We start from the raw sequence: 17,267 nt of genomic DNA, 5'->3' as shown, positions 1-17,267 counted from the left end.
TATACATCATAAATGTTTATTTCCCAGTTTACGTTTCCCTATCCATCAGACAGACCTATGGTGGGGGCGGAGAAATGTGTTTGTAACAAACTCTTCTAGCAGCTACCAAACAAGCAGTGAGGACATCTTCATTAATTTAGTGATAGTGGGAAAGTGGAACTGAGATTCTTAAAAATGTGCCCAAGTGGTTTTCCTGATGTTTTTCATAACATGAGCTAGCCAGCTGTTACTATCACCCCTGGAGACAAAATAAAGGTGACTTTTGACAGCAGGTGACTCCTGTATCTGTTAGCAAGTTGTCTCAGGGGTCACTGCCATTATCCATCCATATCCATTCTGCACAGCCATGTGCGTGGCAGGAAAAGCAACAGAAAGGCTGCTAGAGGTACTATTAACTCTGGTTCTCCAAAATCTTGAATAACTAGGATTTTCCAGGGAAAAAGGGTGCACTTCATAGGAACACATTGATCTTACAAGAAGACCACAAACCCTGGTTGTCATGCAAACAGGTGCTACTATGAAAATCTTAAACTGTGGAGTCTTTAGGGGAAAAAGCAGCTAATATTTCACTCAGTGCTCTTAGTTTCTGCTTGCTTTTTTTTTTTCTTTTTTTTTTTTTCTTGCAGAGTATGCTTGACAGCATTAATTATTTCTCAGTACTTGCCCTTAAATATTCTCTATGAGTCAAGCTGCAAGGTAACTTGCACTAAATAATAATACAGAAGCAGCCAATTAGTAAAAATGCATCAAAGCATTCTGTAATACAACCACACTAGTGGCTGATATAGGACTTCTGATTTAATTACTGGGTCTAAGTTGTCAAATGATTGAACAAATCAGTGAATCAATGAACTGTGCTTATACAGACTATTAAAAAATGTATGGCAAGGGATCTTGAGGTACCAGTCAACACATTACTCTGCAGTGAGTCATTTTTGGCAAAAGTTTGCTGAGAGGTTGCGAAATCTCTGTTGTAGGTTTTAAGAACAAAGACTAGGAAATCAATGCCAATGCTTACTCACTCAAGCCATGAGATTTTTTTTCCCCTAATGTCTAATTTAAATCTTCCTTCCTCAAATTTAAGCTTATTACCTGTTCTGCTAGCCTCAGCCAATGTGGCAAGCACGGTATTTCTTCTCTTCTGCTGTAGCCTTTCACAGACTTTGCCTGTAAGTATGCATTTTGCAGGGGCTGCTGAGGATGGCTCCTGGCCTGTGTCTCCTACTGGATCCCTGGGCTGCGGCCAATGGGATGAAGTTCAACAAGATTGAGTGTAGAATCCTGCACTTTAGTCACAACAACCCAAGGCAATGTAACAGGCTAGGGGCAGAGTAGCTGAAAAGCTGCATGGAGAAAAAGGATCTGGGTGTGTTGGTCAGCTCTTGGCTAAACATGAGTGTGTGCCCAGGCGGCCAAGAAGGCCAATGGCATCCTGGCTTGTATCAGAAAAAGTGCAGCCAGCAGGAGCAGGGAGGTGATCATCCCCCTGTATTGAAGCTCTGATGAGGCTATACCTCAAGTGCTGTGTTCAGTTTTGGGCCCCTTACTACAAGAAAGATATCGAGGCCCTGGAGTGTGTCCAGGGAAGGGCAACAAAGCTATGAAGGACCTGGAGCATAAATCTTCGAGGAGCATCTGCAAGAACTGGGATTGTTCAGAAGAGAAGTCTCAGGGAAAACCTTATCACTGCCTCAAAGAAGGTTGTGGCGAGGTGGAGGTCAGCTTCCCAGGTAGGATAGAGGGAATGGCCTTAAGTTGTGCCAGGGAGATTCAGGTTGGATATTAGGAAAAAATTCTGTGAAAGAGAGGTTTGACACTGAAATGGGCTGGGCTGCCCAAGGGTGCAGTGGAGTCACTGTCCCTGGAGATGTTCAAAAATAGGTAGATGTAGTACTTCAGGAGATGTTTTAATGGGCAATACTGATGGTATGTGAATGGTTAGACTAGTTGATCTTTGAGGCCTTTCCCAACCATAATGATTTTGTAATTCTATGATTCATATATAGATTGCACTGTGAGCATCTCCAGTGTCCAGCAACACGAAGGGCTAATTCAGCCCTTGGGCCATATAACCTTGCATATCCTGTCCCTGCTACACATGCCAACACAGAGCACTAAATCCAGGATTGTCACTGAGGCTTGATCAGGTATGGGGCTCAACAACGACTTCTTAGAAAGTGGAAATACCTGCTTCTTCTTACCTGTAAGCACCAATAACTCCTGCTTTGGCTACAGCTTTTCCATCCTGCCCATACTAGAGCTTGGCAGCATTTGTTCACAGTCTTCACTTGCATATTGTGAATGCATTGATATTTCATTTCTTCTTTACTAGTATTTTTGTTTGATCTACTTAATCACTTAATTTGAAACGAAGAAAAAAACACGTTAGCAAGACAAATTTTAAATATGACAAATGGACCTCAAACTGGACTTCTACATCTTGAGATATTTTCCTAACAGGAGCAAAATTACTGAGAATTTAGAGAAAGAAATTTTCCTTCTTACTTTCTTTTCTAGTAGCGTTCTGGAAGTGAAGCAATTGCCGACCTCTAACTGAGATACTGCAAGTGAAAATGAGGACATTCTGACAGAAAAATGGAGCTCTGTGTGGCTGTGTGCAAGTCCTATTAATAGTGGTGCCCTCAGATAATTAGATATTGCAACTCAAGACCCATAATTTAGAGGAAGAGTTTACCCTCTTTAAAACAAACTCAAAACAAATGAAAGCAAAACGCAAAAATCAACAGCCTATCATTCAAATTAAGGCAACAGGAAAAATGGAATGGGGGAAGAGGAGTCAGTCATGCAGTTTTCAGAGGTGTAACACAAAGAAAGTCAACCATTTAATTTCACTGCTTCTTCACAAAGTGAGCGATTACATTTTTAAATGAGCATTCAATTGACTGAGGAATCTCAAAGTAGTAATTCAGTTGTGCCCTCAGCTGTAAGTATAGCAGGCTCAGAGCAACTCGTGTTTCCATTACGCGACATAACACAGGAGATGGAGAGGATGATAGAACAGGGTTACGAACACCTTCTCTTCTGTGTAAACAACTCCTATTTATGCAATCTATTGGCAGGCATTGTATGGGAACTAGAAGTAATAAGAGAGAAATGGGAGCATCCTTTAGCTCACAAAGGTCACAATCTCCTCCCCGCTGAGGGCTGGTTCCCTACCCTCCTGCGAGGTGCACACAGACTTTTACAGACTTCACTACCTCTGCCTTGAGACAGGAGCTTTTCCTCACCAGATTCACTTCACAAATGATGATCTGGGACACCCTGTTTGTTATCCTGAAGCTCATGTTCCCAGTTTTATTGCATGAACAGTGTTTGAAGTGGCTTGAATGGTATCCAAGGAGACATCTTTACTTAGATAAACTAATTGGTCTCATCTTATTGCTATCTGCAGTTGCTTCTAAATAGATAGTACATGATCCCAGAGAGACCATAACAGTTTCTTTATATGGCATATTTTATAAAAGATACATAATAAATACATTTATCAGAGCTGTTTTTGCTACTTAAAATAATGTTGTTAAGCTTCTCTATCCCATTCTCAATATATTATTTCCTACTTTTTGCTGTCAGCCCGTAGCTCACGTTATGCTACCCCCAGATCTCACTTTCTTTCAGTGTCAGCGACCCTAATGTCCTCTCCCTGCCGCACTTTCCCCATTTGCCACCAGGTGTCACCAGGCCAACCAGCAGTACCACTGCTCTGCTATGTGATTTAGGAATTATGGGGAAAAGAAAACGGAAATCCTCATTCACTGCCAATACATCCACACAGGAATCAGAAAGCCACAATTCTTATTTCCCCTTGCCTTCCTCTGTTTCGCATCAGAGCTACAAGATGCAAGCAGCACCAAATATCCACACATGGGTACTTGGCACCAGCTCCCTGGTTACAGTGCTCCTAGTACACCTGGACAAAGCCTTCTGCTCCTTGTGTCAGGCTGTTCTGGGGAGTAAACGAGACATCAGCACTCCCAATTATACTGCCTCTACAAGGAGAAACAAAAAAGCATGAACAGAAGAGGCACTAGACAGAATGTATTGGCAGCCGGGTCTAATGGTTGGCGATCCTGCACATAGCAGGGAGGTTGAAACTAAATGATCATTGTGGTCCTTTTCAATCCTGTCCATTTTATGATTCTATGATTCTATTTATTCAGACTTCACTTAAATATATATACATATTGTGTAGTTTATAAATCAGTTTATTTTTTTCTAGTAAAATGCAATACTTCACCTTTGTCCTCCATCTCAGCTTCCCCAAATCTTTACATTTCCAACAAGATTTTATTTGCTGTTTTGACTAATCATTATTTTAATTCCCCTTTTATGTCATTTTTTTTTTTCCAGCTCTTCATTTCTATATTATTTTGCTGTGCAGAGCATTTTGCCTTGTATTTATTTTTTAAGCCATCTGGGCCAGAAGCTTGAATAAATTGCAGGCAGGTATCAGGGCTGCTCATTAGATCCCTGGCACAAAACCCTTGTGCACAGAAATAAACCCGCCCTGAATTCCCATGGGGACGGCTGGACTTACTGTGTGTGTGGGGAAGAAGCACACCCAGCTCAAGGTGTTCATGTCAGCTATTATCACATCACAGACCATGCTGCAGTGAAGAACAGAAACAGAGCTCCCAGTGTCTTTCAGAAAAGCAGGCTTTCTTCTTGGATCCAAGGGAAGTGCTCGCATCTTTGCTTTTAGCTACATGATGTGGTGAGCAAGGCCTCTTTCTTCAGGGATAGAAAGAAAATGAATTAAACAAGGATGGGGCGAACTTCAGCCTGCAGACCCCCCACTATTCCTGCACCTGCAATGCTCACAGAGGAGGCACACACACTGGGGAAGAGTGATTCTAGATGAGTTTTGACCGTCTACGGCAATCTGAGCAACTCTGGCTTAGTTTTGTGTGAGACTCGCACAGAACAAAGCCTTTGCAGGATCCTACAGGCTGGATTTACCATTCAATGGAACTCATAGATTTCGCAGAACTGCTTATTATTAGTACCTCAGCTATTTGACCTAGATTCAGTAGCCTGCAAAGTGTCACATTTAACTTCTAAAGTAAAAATAATTAAATTGAATAATCAGTCACCGGGCAATTTTGTATTCAGCTCATTTAAGGTCAGATTCTTTATGTCTTAGAGAACACAAGTTATATTAGCTTAAATTTTCTTAATGGAGCAAGTTCAGAAGTGCTGTCAAATTAGGCATAATTATGCACTGGCTAATGAGTCTAATTGGCAAATCACATACATATTGAGAGGGGTATACACATTTACATCCTCTCTGAGGCACTTATTTCTTGGACCCAAGAATACAAGGGGCACGAAATGCCACCTGGAATTTTGGGTGCCTCAGAATGTTGTGGCTAAGTGACCAGATACCTACTTTTTCCTACATGAGCAAGCACTTGGGGCCAGGACTTGGCAGAGAGATCAGAGGCTGCTTCCAGAGGATATTGCTGCTGCTATGCAGGAGGTGCTGTGTTAGATGGGATCTGCAAAGGGTGATTTACTTTTGCAATCCCAGTGGTACAATTTCAACTGTGCTGCACATCTTTAGATTTCTGGCTCTAGGGAATATTCTAATCCAGCTTTCTCCTGAGGAACAACATGAAATAGCTTTTGTTTGTTTATTTGTTTCTTCCTTAAGCCACAGCCAAACAATGCCAATGAATCAGGGTAAGAGATGTTCTTTCTCTCTCATTTCAATAAGGAAATGTATTGGTTTTTGCGCTCACCAACATTTTTACAGAAGTTTCAGAAATGCTCAATAAATTCTAGTAGTCTTAAAGTTTTACATTCGTTAGGAATGTTCTATGCTACTACAGAAGTGTAGTATACAGTTGAATGCCTTCTTGAGAGTAAACACACCCAATAAACTTATAAATAGAAGTAACCATCATCAGCCAGGTTTTTCATTGCTTTCTTCTAACTCCTTGACTTGAAATATTTGCTGAGTCTTAAGGTGTTGTCAGTAAATGTAAATGTACCTTGTGGAAAATGAATAGATTACTTCTGTATTTTTCAAGTCACATAATCAAAATTGGATGTTTAAATTTTAGTTCCAGCAATAAAAATACTGAAAAAAAAATTTCAGGCTTTTAGTGTGCTGTTACTGTGCCGTTTTATAGGTGATCACACCACAGTGTGCAGAAAGAGAGATGCCAGTATAATTGGTTACAGTGGCCTAATGAATTTCTTGGCACTGAGTACTCTCCTTGATGGCTCACTTCATAAGATCTACCAAGCAGCCTTCTGGTTTAACTCTTTAGTCACATATTTTTGAGTAATAACATATAAGTGCATTGCTAATCATAACTGAATTCTTGATTACTTACAATATAAAACAAGCACTGTCAGTCTGAAAATACACCTTTGCAAGTACACTTTCCTCCTTAAGTGTGTGCGAGTGCACTGTATCTCCTACCAGCCCACAGTTCTTTTCTGTGCTACTGGAGCATTATCCTGGAACATGGCTAGTAGTTGCTAGAGGATAAAAATTTTAAGATGAATTTCTTTTAAAAGTGGAGGCTAAAATTGTTCATTGCTTTTATTTCCCGCATGTCCCAGGGCTGTTGAGCAGGCCAGCTCCAATGGTTTAGAGAGCACAAGGGCATTTCCTCACTATTTCATCCCAGAGAGGGAACAGCAAGTTGTAGCCTTTAAAATTAACTTCTGCTTTTGAAAATGTGGATGTAATTCTTATCACTCACCCTTTTGATTTGAACAGTTCTGCTGCCTTTACTACCACTAATCAATATTTTCTGCACTAAATCATTTACAGAGAACAACCACTGAAGCTGATTCATGCACCTGGTGCCAGATCTGGCAGAACAAAGAGCTCAGGTGGCAAAGAGTATCCATCCTTGCATGTTCCCCCCACCCCTAATGTATTCCAAAGATGGATAACAAAGAATGAAGGGAATATAGCTGGAGTCAGTTTAGCTTCAGCAAAGAGCAAGAGTGTGAGATTTACAGTTTGGTAGCTGTCACAAGCAGAAAGCACTCACTAATGAAGTCCAAACAGGTGTAAAATAGACATTGTGTTCCTGTTCCTCTCTCTTTTTTCTTGTGGACTGAATAATTCATCAACAAACACTCACCTGTGAAAGTCACGGGTAAATCTTACACTGATGAGTTTTGCTAAGGCATCTCTATGCCAAGAAAGAAGTGAGCACGGGCTCGATGTGTTCCAGAGGATCAACTTTTCAAGATGTGAAGGGAGCCATGCCTCAGTAGGGCAGGTAGGCAAAAGGAGGTAGATCTCTTGTCCCTCTGGTACAGGTCAGCAGGAAAGGAAATTAAGAACAGAAGATCTATCACGAGGGATGCCTCGTGTATCCTCTTCCCTGCATTGCTGAGAACAGGTGGGAAGGTGGACTGCCTTCTGAACAGGAGCATGCCTCTGTGGGATCACATAAGGAGTTACACAGACAAGAAAAGCAAGATTGGATTTGCTCTTATAACAGAATTCCTTCCCTTTCCTTTGTCCCATTTGGCAATGGGTGGACTCACACTACTCAACTGTGGTGGTCTCAGAGCATCTCTGGTGAAGTCAGGCACTGAAAATTCTCATTCAGCTTCTGCAGATGTTAGAGAATGTTTTAAAATTCAAATTGTATGTGAAAACCTGATTTGGCACAGTTGAATTATTTTTGAATGAAACTACCACCTACCTTCCCAAAGAAATAAAATATTGCAAAAAAGAAGCATTTGCAGGCATCACTGACCTTTCAAGGCAAGCAGCAGATCTGCCAGAAAATGTGCTTAGTACAGTCAAGGCTGACAGAGCTTAGACAGATGAAATAAGAAGGGTCATGACTGTGCTGTCCCCTATTCTTACGTGTTCTTACTTGCTAAAATCTGAGTTCCAGTCAGATTTTCCAAAATCTTCTGACAGCTTTACCCTCCCTGCAGGTGTTGTGGTGGTTCTTTCATTTGGGTGATGGGTTTTTGCTGCTGTGAGTGGGCTGTAGGCAGGATTTTGAAGATGATCTGTTTGGTGACTTCATAACTTAGGGAGCTGCTTTCAAGTTCAAGGGCAGAATGGAAAAACCTCACCAGCACTTGCTAGAAAATTTAGATGGACTTCAGTCAAGAAATGGAAGAGGGAACTGACATCTTGGCTGACCATGAGAACTGGGACTTAGGAGACTGATAGGGGGCTGGAGAAACAAGTGATGTGGTTTAATGTGGTCAGGGAAGGAGCTTGAGAGAGAGGATCAAAGAGTCAGCTGATTTAATCAGAAGGCTAGACAGGACAGTGCTGTGGTAGCTTGTGACATAGGATAGCAAGAGCTTGGCTGGCAGAAATCAGTCCTTGAACAGCAGGAAAACCTCCCCTTACAGCTGAAGCGGAGGAAGTGTCTGAACAGAAAAGTGAGTTGGATGGATCTGTGGAGAAGTTTTAACCAAAAATGGTATCTTTTTGAGCATGGGAGTTACTGAAAGAAGAATAAAATTCTGAGGAAAATAAGTGGAAATATTCCTAGCTGGAAAAGAACCATTTGGGGGTCTGCAGTGCTAGGGGGTGCTTACTGACTGATGTATCCGTAAAACCTGGGCTCAGATTTACTGCTCTGACAGTACAAGTTGGCTGCTGTGCATACTGAGCATTTAAAACAGCCAAAATCACATTCCACATCTGAAGTATAAACCAAAGTCTTTGAAAAAGAAGCCTGGGTGTCCTGGTGACGCTGGCTGCAGCTGGCCTGGGGAAACAGCTCTCAGCAGCTAACACCTCCTGAGCAGCATGACTCCCAACACCAACATGGACAAACCACTTTACATAAGACTGACCTGAACTTGTCAAGCCCCATTCTGATGTGAGTGACTTCACAGGGCCAGACGAGGCCATCCTGGCACTTGCAAGGGCATGAATCCAGCTGCATCTGTTCCTCTCCTCAGTATATCTAGGCAGGAAGGCATCAGACAGTGGAGGCACTCAAGCACCTTCCCCTTCCCTCCCCCACCAAATAACCAGTGAAGAATAACTAAGCTGCTAAAGTTTGAACTCTGCCTTTCAGTTTTGTTCTGTTGACTTGTGCAATAAAATCACAATATTTGGCTACATTCATTTAAGGGGAAGACAGAAATCATTTCTGTTTGCATGGTTGTACAGATCTGAATTTGTTTTCAGAGAGAGAATTTTTGAGTGGTGGATTTACATTTGACAGTACATCCACGTCCTGTGGATTTTGTTGGCCAGTTCTCCAGGCACAGAAAGCTGTCTCCAGCTTCTGTAACCCTTCTACTGCAATTGCAAACAGACTTTTTAAATTCAGCATCTTCCTTGCATAAGCCAGTGTATATTCATCAGATTCAGCTAGCAGGGGTCTCACTGTCTATTACAATCCATCCTCTTGCTGCTGTTTTAGTACACTGCCAACACATCCTTCAATAATAGTCCATGTCTAAAAAAAAAAAAAGACCATTTTTAATATATTTTTTTTCTAAGTCTGATAGGGTGTAAAAGAAATACATGATTCAAAAATGAAGCAGCACATTGAACCAGAACACATGTATCCAGAGATAAATGCAGGAAAGTTGTTAGTTGTGGTACTTGATCAAAGAATGGCCCGGGTTGGAACGGACCTCAAGGATCATGAAGCTTCCACCCCCTTGCGACAGGCAGGGCCACCAACCTCCATGTTTAATACTAGACCAGTGATGAACCAATGGAAGTTGCTTGTCTGTAAACATAAGATGCAACCAAACTGAGAATTTTTTCATCAGAACATTTCATTTTAAAGGACTATTTCATGTTAAAGGACTTCAGATCATTTAAACAAATGACTCCTATGGGAAAACGTAATTGTTTTGGCAAAACTCACTGAGATCTGGAATACACCACACTGCAGTTACTGCAGGCCTTTGATGGCCTAAAATATCCAACCTCAGGTCCTCCAAAACCCAGCCACAAACCTGCAGCAGAACTCATTTCTCCATCCTACCTCTTTGACTCACCTTTCGCCATACCTTCTCCTCTTAGCTCCCATTCAGCCTACAACAGGCAAGATGCTTGCCTTTGTTTGTTCAGAATTCCATAGCCTGTCCCCATGACATTACAAATGCTCAATTTGAATTAAGTATCACAAATTTCCCAGCAGCTTCTACTTGCTGTAGAATGCAATGCTTACTTCTGAACTCTCAGCAGAAGACCTTACACCTTTCAGCATTCTTGAACGATTTACGACGGTGGGGTCTTCTGAAGATGACCCAACATCTCTCTCCTATCAGAGGCCGCAGACCGGACACCCGACACCAGGTGCAACTTCAAAAACGACGAGCAGAGTGGAGTTGCCACGTCCTCCGCCCCGCTGGCCACGGCTTTGCTAAGGCAGCGCAGCGTTCAGTGAGGCTCTTCTGCCACAAGGGTGCACTGCAGACTTGTGCTCCGTTTGTCCACCACAGCATTGGGGTGGCCCGGGCTCTGTCCTGCACAGCCGCTCTCTGGGGAGTGGCCCCAGATTGTAGGATGGCAGGGGTCCAGCATCTCGCCAGCTTCCGACCATTTCTCCAGCTCGCAGTGATCCCTCTGGATGGCAGCCTTGCCTTCAGCAGGCTGCCCAGAAAAGCAGGCACCGCTCGAGGCTGCCCACACATGCTGAGGGTGCTCTCCATCCTGTCACAGAGGCTGCTGAAGAGTGCATTGTGCCTAATTGACGCCAGAGCAGTGCACCTCTGCTCTCTCTCCTTGTCCACACACTCAGTCACCTCATCACCTGTAGCATTAGGCTGCCAGGCACAGAAAATCCACATTGGCTAGACCCAGTGACCTATCCGTTTTCACAAGCTTGGATCCTCCTTTCTTCACTCTTTTGAGGATGGCTATAACACTGTCCCCTTTCCAGGCTCTGGAGACCTCTCTCAATGACAATATTTCAAAGACAGCCAGCTTGGTACTCCTCCACTCCTCCTGCTTGATAGGAGTTCACTGTTGGCATGCTGCAACACATGCAGGTTCACAATATATTGTCTGTATGTACAGGTCTGCACAGTATGTAGCACAGCGCTCTAGCAATAAAAATAAAGATGAATAAGATACTAAACCAAACAGAAGCATTTCTAAGTCAATATTACTTTATCTTCCAAACATGAAAACGTTTTAGAATTATAGAGAACTTGTGGATACCTCATCCATGGAGGCATTCAAGGCCAGGTTGGATGGGGCCTTGCACAGCCTGAGCTGGTGGGGGGCAGCTTTGCCATGGCAGGAGGTTGGAACTGGATAATCTTTGAAGTCCCCTCCAACCTAAACCATTCTATGATTCGATGAATGCTGCTCATTCCAATACATACTTAAGTATGCTTAGGATGCCACTTGAAACAATGGTAAACAAATAAAAATCAGTTTAAAGGATACAGTAGCCAGAGTTTAAAAAAATCATAATGACCAGCTGTGGGAGAGTTACTCTCCAATCAAGCATGAATAAATAGTGCAGTACCTTACTTATTCAAGGTGACTGTTCAGAAAAAACACAGTAGGGCTCGCCGTGCTGTTGTCAGATGCATAAAGATAATGAAATACTTCCTGGAGTGCTCAAAAAACCATGTCATTTTTTTCAGACAAAGGTAGCTTCGAAAAACTTTTCAGAGAATAAAATGTAAAGAGGGAAGTAAAAAAAAAGAGTAATTTAATTTTTAACAAAATTATCTCTTTCTTACAGGAAATATTTATTTGGCAGCACCAGGGACTGAACCCGTTGGGTTCAGTCCACTACAAGCCTTATTCTGATGGCCCAAACTTGACTTCTTTCACAGGAAAAGCTTGCAGCCACACCACACCATGATCATTCCGGCAATGAACAGTAACCAATGCATGAAAGAATCAGACCCTGTTACCATAACAGTCAGTTTGTGATTTGTGCTTTCACTGTATTCCTTCAAAATGGTAACTGCATTGCAAATATTTCATTTCAGAACTAGTTCTTTGTTAAACAAGTCCATGAATTTCATGGCCAGCTGTTTGTGATATTGCATCTCAGGAGAAAACATCCTAACAGATCAAAAAAGCAGCTGACAGCCTCTGAACAAGTATGATACACATTTTTTTCTCATTTAATGCTCATTTCTGAAACCCAGAATCCCAGTAGGCACAAGGGGGAGGGTTTGCTATTCATCTTCTTAGAATTATCTCACAAGCTCAATTCTATGCATCACAGACAAAACTTTGGTGGCAAACAGAAGTCAGTACAACAAAGGATGCAAAGGGTTTTAATATGTGAATCTTCCTTGTGTCACAACTGCAGTCCTTTAGCTTCTTGCATTGCATTTGCTTGTTGCTGGATGACAAGACACAGTCACTCTTAGTCACCTAGATACTTCTTCCAAGTAGGAAGTTCCTTGAAATAATCAGCTGTCCAACAAATCCACATATCATTGACTGGTTCCCTCCATATAAAATGCTTTCTGCATTTTATATGGGAACAATTTATTTGGGAGAAAATTGTAATAGCTTTCAATTTCTAATCATCAGTAGTAGGTTATAAAAAGCAGAAAAAAAAATAAATGTTTTAATAACAGACAACTGCTGTTTCCTGATCATCTAGCTGAAATACACAGCCCTGTAAACTCACCATGAGTGAACAGAGGTCAGCTCCTTATGCAAACAGCCCCTCTGGAGGGACTGGGTGACCAAACCTGACAGCATCTGAACCTGGGTTACAAAATCAGACACACAGATGCACACAGAGGAACGCTGCTGCACCACCTTGTCACCATCCACAGGACTAACACAACCATAGCTGCCTCCCCAGAGGATGGTAAAAGCCCAGACTCCCCTTCTTATCCAGTTGTAGGTGATTTTTCAGCCTGTTATCCTCTCACAGCACAGCTGACTGCTCCTCAGAATAATGGAAATTGGGCAGAATTACACTTGCAGGAAATGCTCTCTAGTACATTGCAACTGTGAGGTATATGTTGATTGTAAACTCTATAGTGTATCTGACATTTTTACTCCTTTGCCTTTGTGGGCTCGTAATGACCCTGGTGGCTTTGTGTTAATCCCAACAGCCCAACAGCTAACTCTTTTTACTCATGCACTCCTTACTTTTCACTTTGTACTACCAAAGAAAGGATTTTTGTGTGACAGATCAAGCTTTCAAAGCTCTCCCAAACACCTGCCTTCCACAGCCTGCTGTGGCAAGCAGCTGCCTGCTCTGCCATGCCTCAGAGCAAACGCTGGCTGCAAAGCAACCTGCACACAGCCCCAGATACGCCCAGGCTGGCTTTAAAGCTAATCCTTAACCTCATCAAGAGGTAGCACAACCATGTCACAGCATACGAAGGAGGAAGGGGGGGCAATAAGGAAAGCCATAATGACCCAGTTGATTCTCCTGCTTCTTTCTGACTCTCTGATATACTGAATATTAACAACCTCACTACAAAAAGCTCCAGTAAAGGCTGTAACAGGATTGAGCAACAAAAAGAAATTAGGACACAAAGGAAGTAGATACAGGTTCGGTAATTATACTTTATTACAACTCTAATACTTTACTTGCTCCTAAAGACTCCTTTAGCTAAATTCGTTTGTCCCAAGAGTTTTTTTCTGTATCAACAAATAAACACATGAAACATGTTCATTTTTCTTATTATTTTATTGAAAAGATACATTTAAAAAAATACACAGACATTTTACTATTATGGATCGCAGATAAAGATGCTCTAAAAGTTAATTTATTATATATATATGTGTATATATATATATATAATTTCCTTTCTTCCACCTGTTGTCCCCGTTGTCACATAATGACTTCAATCTGAGTACTGCATATTGATATCACCTTTATAAAAGGGCTGGGGAGGTAAGAAGAGAGGTGGGCTATTACTGCAATATATTCAGTAAACAGATAAGACAGTCAATTATAAATATTTAATGTTCTGTACATTATTGCATTAGGGAGCCACAACATTATGCAGCATCATTATGAAGGAAACTAGGTAGAAATGGAAAAAAAGGATATTTACGTACAATTACACGAATCCATTGTTGTCTTGAACAATGCATATGAGTTGTGGTAATGTGCAATTGAAAAGCTTTTTTTTTTTTCCTCTTTAAACATTGCTTAGCAACATCAGCAAAGAAACAACAAAAATAATTTAAAGAAGTAAACAAGTAGTAATCTTAACTATGTGTTATATGGCTTTCTAGTTTTAATCTCTCTAAATAAGGTCTGACACAAAAGAAAAATATTTAAAAAAAGCTTCAGCGCTGCATTGCTTTCAAACAACTGCACAGAAACTAAAAATCTTAAAATCAGACGCAGTACATCTTTAGTACTACACAAGATACACCAGTACTGGGGCCTAGGACATACACAATCCCTGTCAACAAGAGAGCACATTGAAAAGAAAAGGACGCAGTTCATTTGGAGATGTTACCCTTGATCAAGCACTTGGCTCACTTACCTTTTTCCACACTAGATTACACCCCTGTGGTTTTCAGAGAGCTATGTACTTAGTTGCGAGCAAGGAAGACCCTAGTTTTCAAGTCTGTCAGGAAAATATTTTATGTTCCTTGTTTCCAAGGTGCGGCATACACATTGCAAAAAATAATAATAGATGCATTAATCTCTAATGATACAATTTTATGAGCAATTAAGTTTTTAGTAAATCACTCTCTATTTGGATTAAGAGGGAGAGAGAGACCAAGAAAGAGTTGTCTAGATTTCAAAACGATGTACCATCAGCAATGAGCTTTATGGTGAAGATGGTTGAGACGTCACGCCAGGTGGCATTTCAAAAGACCCTTTTCTCGCTATTCTTTCACCCTTCCTACTGGCCATAGCTATCTCCCTTTAACACCAGACTCAGTATGGTGCAAAAAGGATGGAGGCGGGTGTAGCACGAATGGGCCCGTGGCCAGGCCTGAGGAGGGCTGGGGGGATGGCAGGCGCCTGGAAGAGGGAGGCCGCAGGGCGGGCTGGGAGTGACAGCGCCGATGAGACTGCAGCAGCCAGTGGTGAGGAAAGAAACGCAGGGGCCAGTGGCTTGATCATGTCTTTCTGGAATGCAAGCTTTGCCTAGAGTAAAGCAAACAAAAGGCAGTGTCAGTCCAGTTCTCCACATGCCCATTTTCACAGGGGAAGAATAAACCCCAGCACACAGAGCCTGGTGTCGGCTGTTCAGGAGCATCAACCTCACAGCTCCTCACTGCCAAGCCAACCAAGGCAACCACTATGTACTCATGGTGCACAGATCTCTACTGTAGAGCAGTCAGACTGGTGTTTAGAAGGAAGCATAATTTCAAGTGAGCAACAATAAATCATATAGGTCATTTCTGTGTGAGAAATATTTAAAAAACCCGACTTAAGACTTCAATTTAAAAAGTCAAGCTTTTCACTTGCAAAAATGAATTGTAGAAAAGTACAGTGGCCAAGCTCGGAAACTAATATTAATTCAGCTTTTTTGTCTGCTGATGCAGAGCTGTTCTTATCTACATCCGTACATTTTAAAGATCAATACCATAAAAACATTTTTTTTATGACCTACAAAAGTGGGAAATATTGCTGAATGGGGAGACTTGGAGAAAGCTTTCAGCATTTTCACTTGCCTCTGTACAATTACAAAAACACACTCACAGCTCAGCTTTTAAAGACTTTTCACGTTTACTCTTGCACACACACATTTGCATGTCTCCCTTTCCAGCCTATACATTGTTTTTGCATCATAGATGGCATGCATTTTTCCCTAATGAATAAAATACAGGCTGAGTCATGAGTAAATAAACATACAGTCTGTGCTCTGTGCCACAGCCAGCCTGAACTTGGGATGCATCAGACTGGCAGAACCAGCTTGGGGAATCCTCGGAAATGCAGGTGGGTGCAAGATGGGGACAGCTGGGGGCATAGAGGTGAGAGATCTGTTTTGATAGCCAGTGAAAGACACTGCTCGAGCACAGAGATAGGCAATCAATTCTCCTAAACACTGATAACTCACTTGCAGCACCATAATACATCTGCAGAGCACTCTGTTTTGCAGCATAGAGAGAATGAGCATTAGTATTTTTGTAGCTTAACATCAAATGTCCTTTTCACTGACTGCATCCATCATAACTAAGGGTTATCTCTGGTGCTGAGAATGACAGAATATATATGTTTCAGACTTCAAGTAGAGCACCAACACCGCAGAGCTAATACCTTTCCATGGGGCACATAGTTCATTCTGCATTCCACTGATTATTCCCTCCTTCCTAGCAGTAAATAACACTCCCAGTGTCGTCTGTGTGCCTCAGACAGGGCAGACAGCATACATAAGTATCTTCAAATCTGATCCTAGCACAGAATCTGCCTGCAAGGGCAGAAAGTCTGCGCCACTGTCAGGTCTGTCATGTTCCCATCTCTGTGTGGTGGGAGTCCCCAAGGTCACAAATTCACATAGTGATGAGAAATAAAAATACTTACTGCTAGAATACTTGGGCTGCGCTGCAGTTTGTTGTAAGGACTGTATTTAGGTTTCATAGGCTTTCCTGCAACTCTGTCCTTATGTCTTCGGCTGGAAATGTGCTGAAATGAACATCCCCACATTTAATTAGCTGTTTAAACATTTCTCAGTTTTGAGTTTGAGACTGATTTATCAGCAGGGTACATCTAACCTCCTGTTTGTAAGATAAAGTAGGTTCTTTACAGAGAACGAAGATGAGTTTTGCTAAATTAAACAAAACAGTTTGGAGCACATCAAACAGAGCATCAGAAACTAATCAAATACAGCAAATTCTGTGATCCAAGACAGGCTCTGCAAATTACTGATATTTTGGTTAGTACTTCCTTTTTCTACTTGATAAGCTTTGAATCAGGCAGAGCTGTAATCACTAGGTCATAGGGATATTCAGAATCAGGTGAACTTCAGTGTCTTTGATGCTGTCCGTTTGCATAAATAATTCAATATTAACTGAAGGAAGAACTGGTTCCTAGGGATAGTTCTACACCACGCAATTTAATACTGCCTTAGAGATAACTGAAATAACCATGGATGAAAGGACATGTCTCCAGTGCAAAGCAGCATCCAATTGGAAATTCCAGTCTGGCTATCAGAAAAAACAAATTTGTATTGCATTGCTCTGAACCCAGGTCTAATTGGCTTGGTTGGAACAGAGCTGTGTTTTCATGCAGTTGTTCTGATATTCCAGTGCTAATGATAACATCACTACACAGTTCAGACTTATCTATGGTATTACTGTCTCACTGACTGTCCTAAGCCAACAGATTCACGTCACATTCTCCTTCTTGGACTCAAAGATGTAAAAA

General features: G+C 41.7%; 1 protein-coding gene across 13 annotated transcripts in view; it reads right to left on the bottom strand.

Annotated features, from left to right (window-relative positions):
* Positions 1 to 14,059: 14,059 nt before the first annotated feature.
* Positions 14,060 to 17,267, bottom strand: part of ZNF385B (zinc finger protein 385B) — a 153,627-nt gene continuing 150,419 nt past the window's right edge. For all 13 annotated transcript variants that reach the window (XM_010713539.2, XM_010713538.3, XM_031554189.1 and 10 more), the window contains 2 exons: positions 16,425 to 16,526; positions 14,060 to 15,044 (listed from right to left, as the gene is read on the bottom strand). In XM_010713539.2, coding sequence (XP_010711841.1) covers positions 14,832 to 15,044; positions 16,425 to 16,526 — 315 coding nt within the window. In that variant the 3' untranslated portion in view covers positions 14,060 to 14,831. The remainder of the gene's footprint in view (positions 15,045 to 16,424; positions 16,527 to 17,267) is intronic.

The sequence above is a fragment of the Meleagris gallopavo genome, chromosome 7 (assembly GCF_000146605.3).
Source record: "Meleagris gallopavo isolate NT-WF06-2002-E0010 breed Aviagen turkey brand Nicholas breeding stock chromosome 7, Turkey_5.1, whole genome shotgun sequence".
Lineage (NCBI taxonomy): Eukaryota > Metazoa > Chordata > Aves > Galliformes > Phasianidae > Meleagris > Meleagris gallopavo.
Note: the sequence above shows the minus strand (reverse complement) of the source record. Positions and strands in the feature narration are given on the sequence as shown.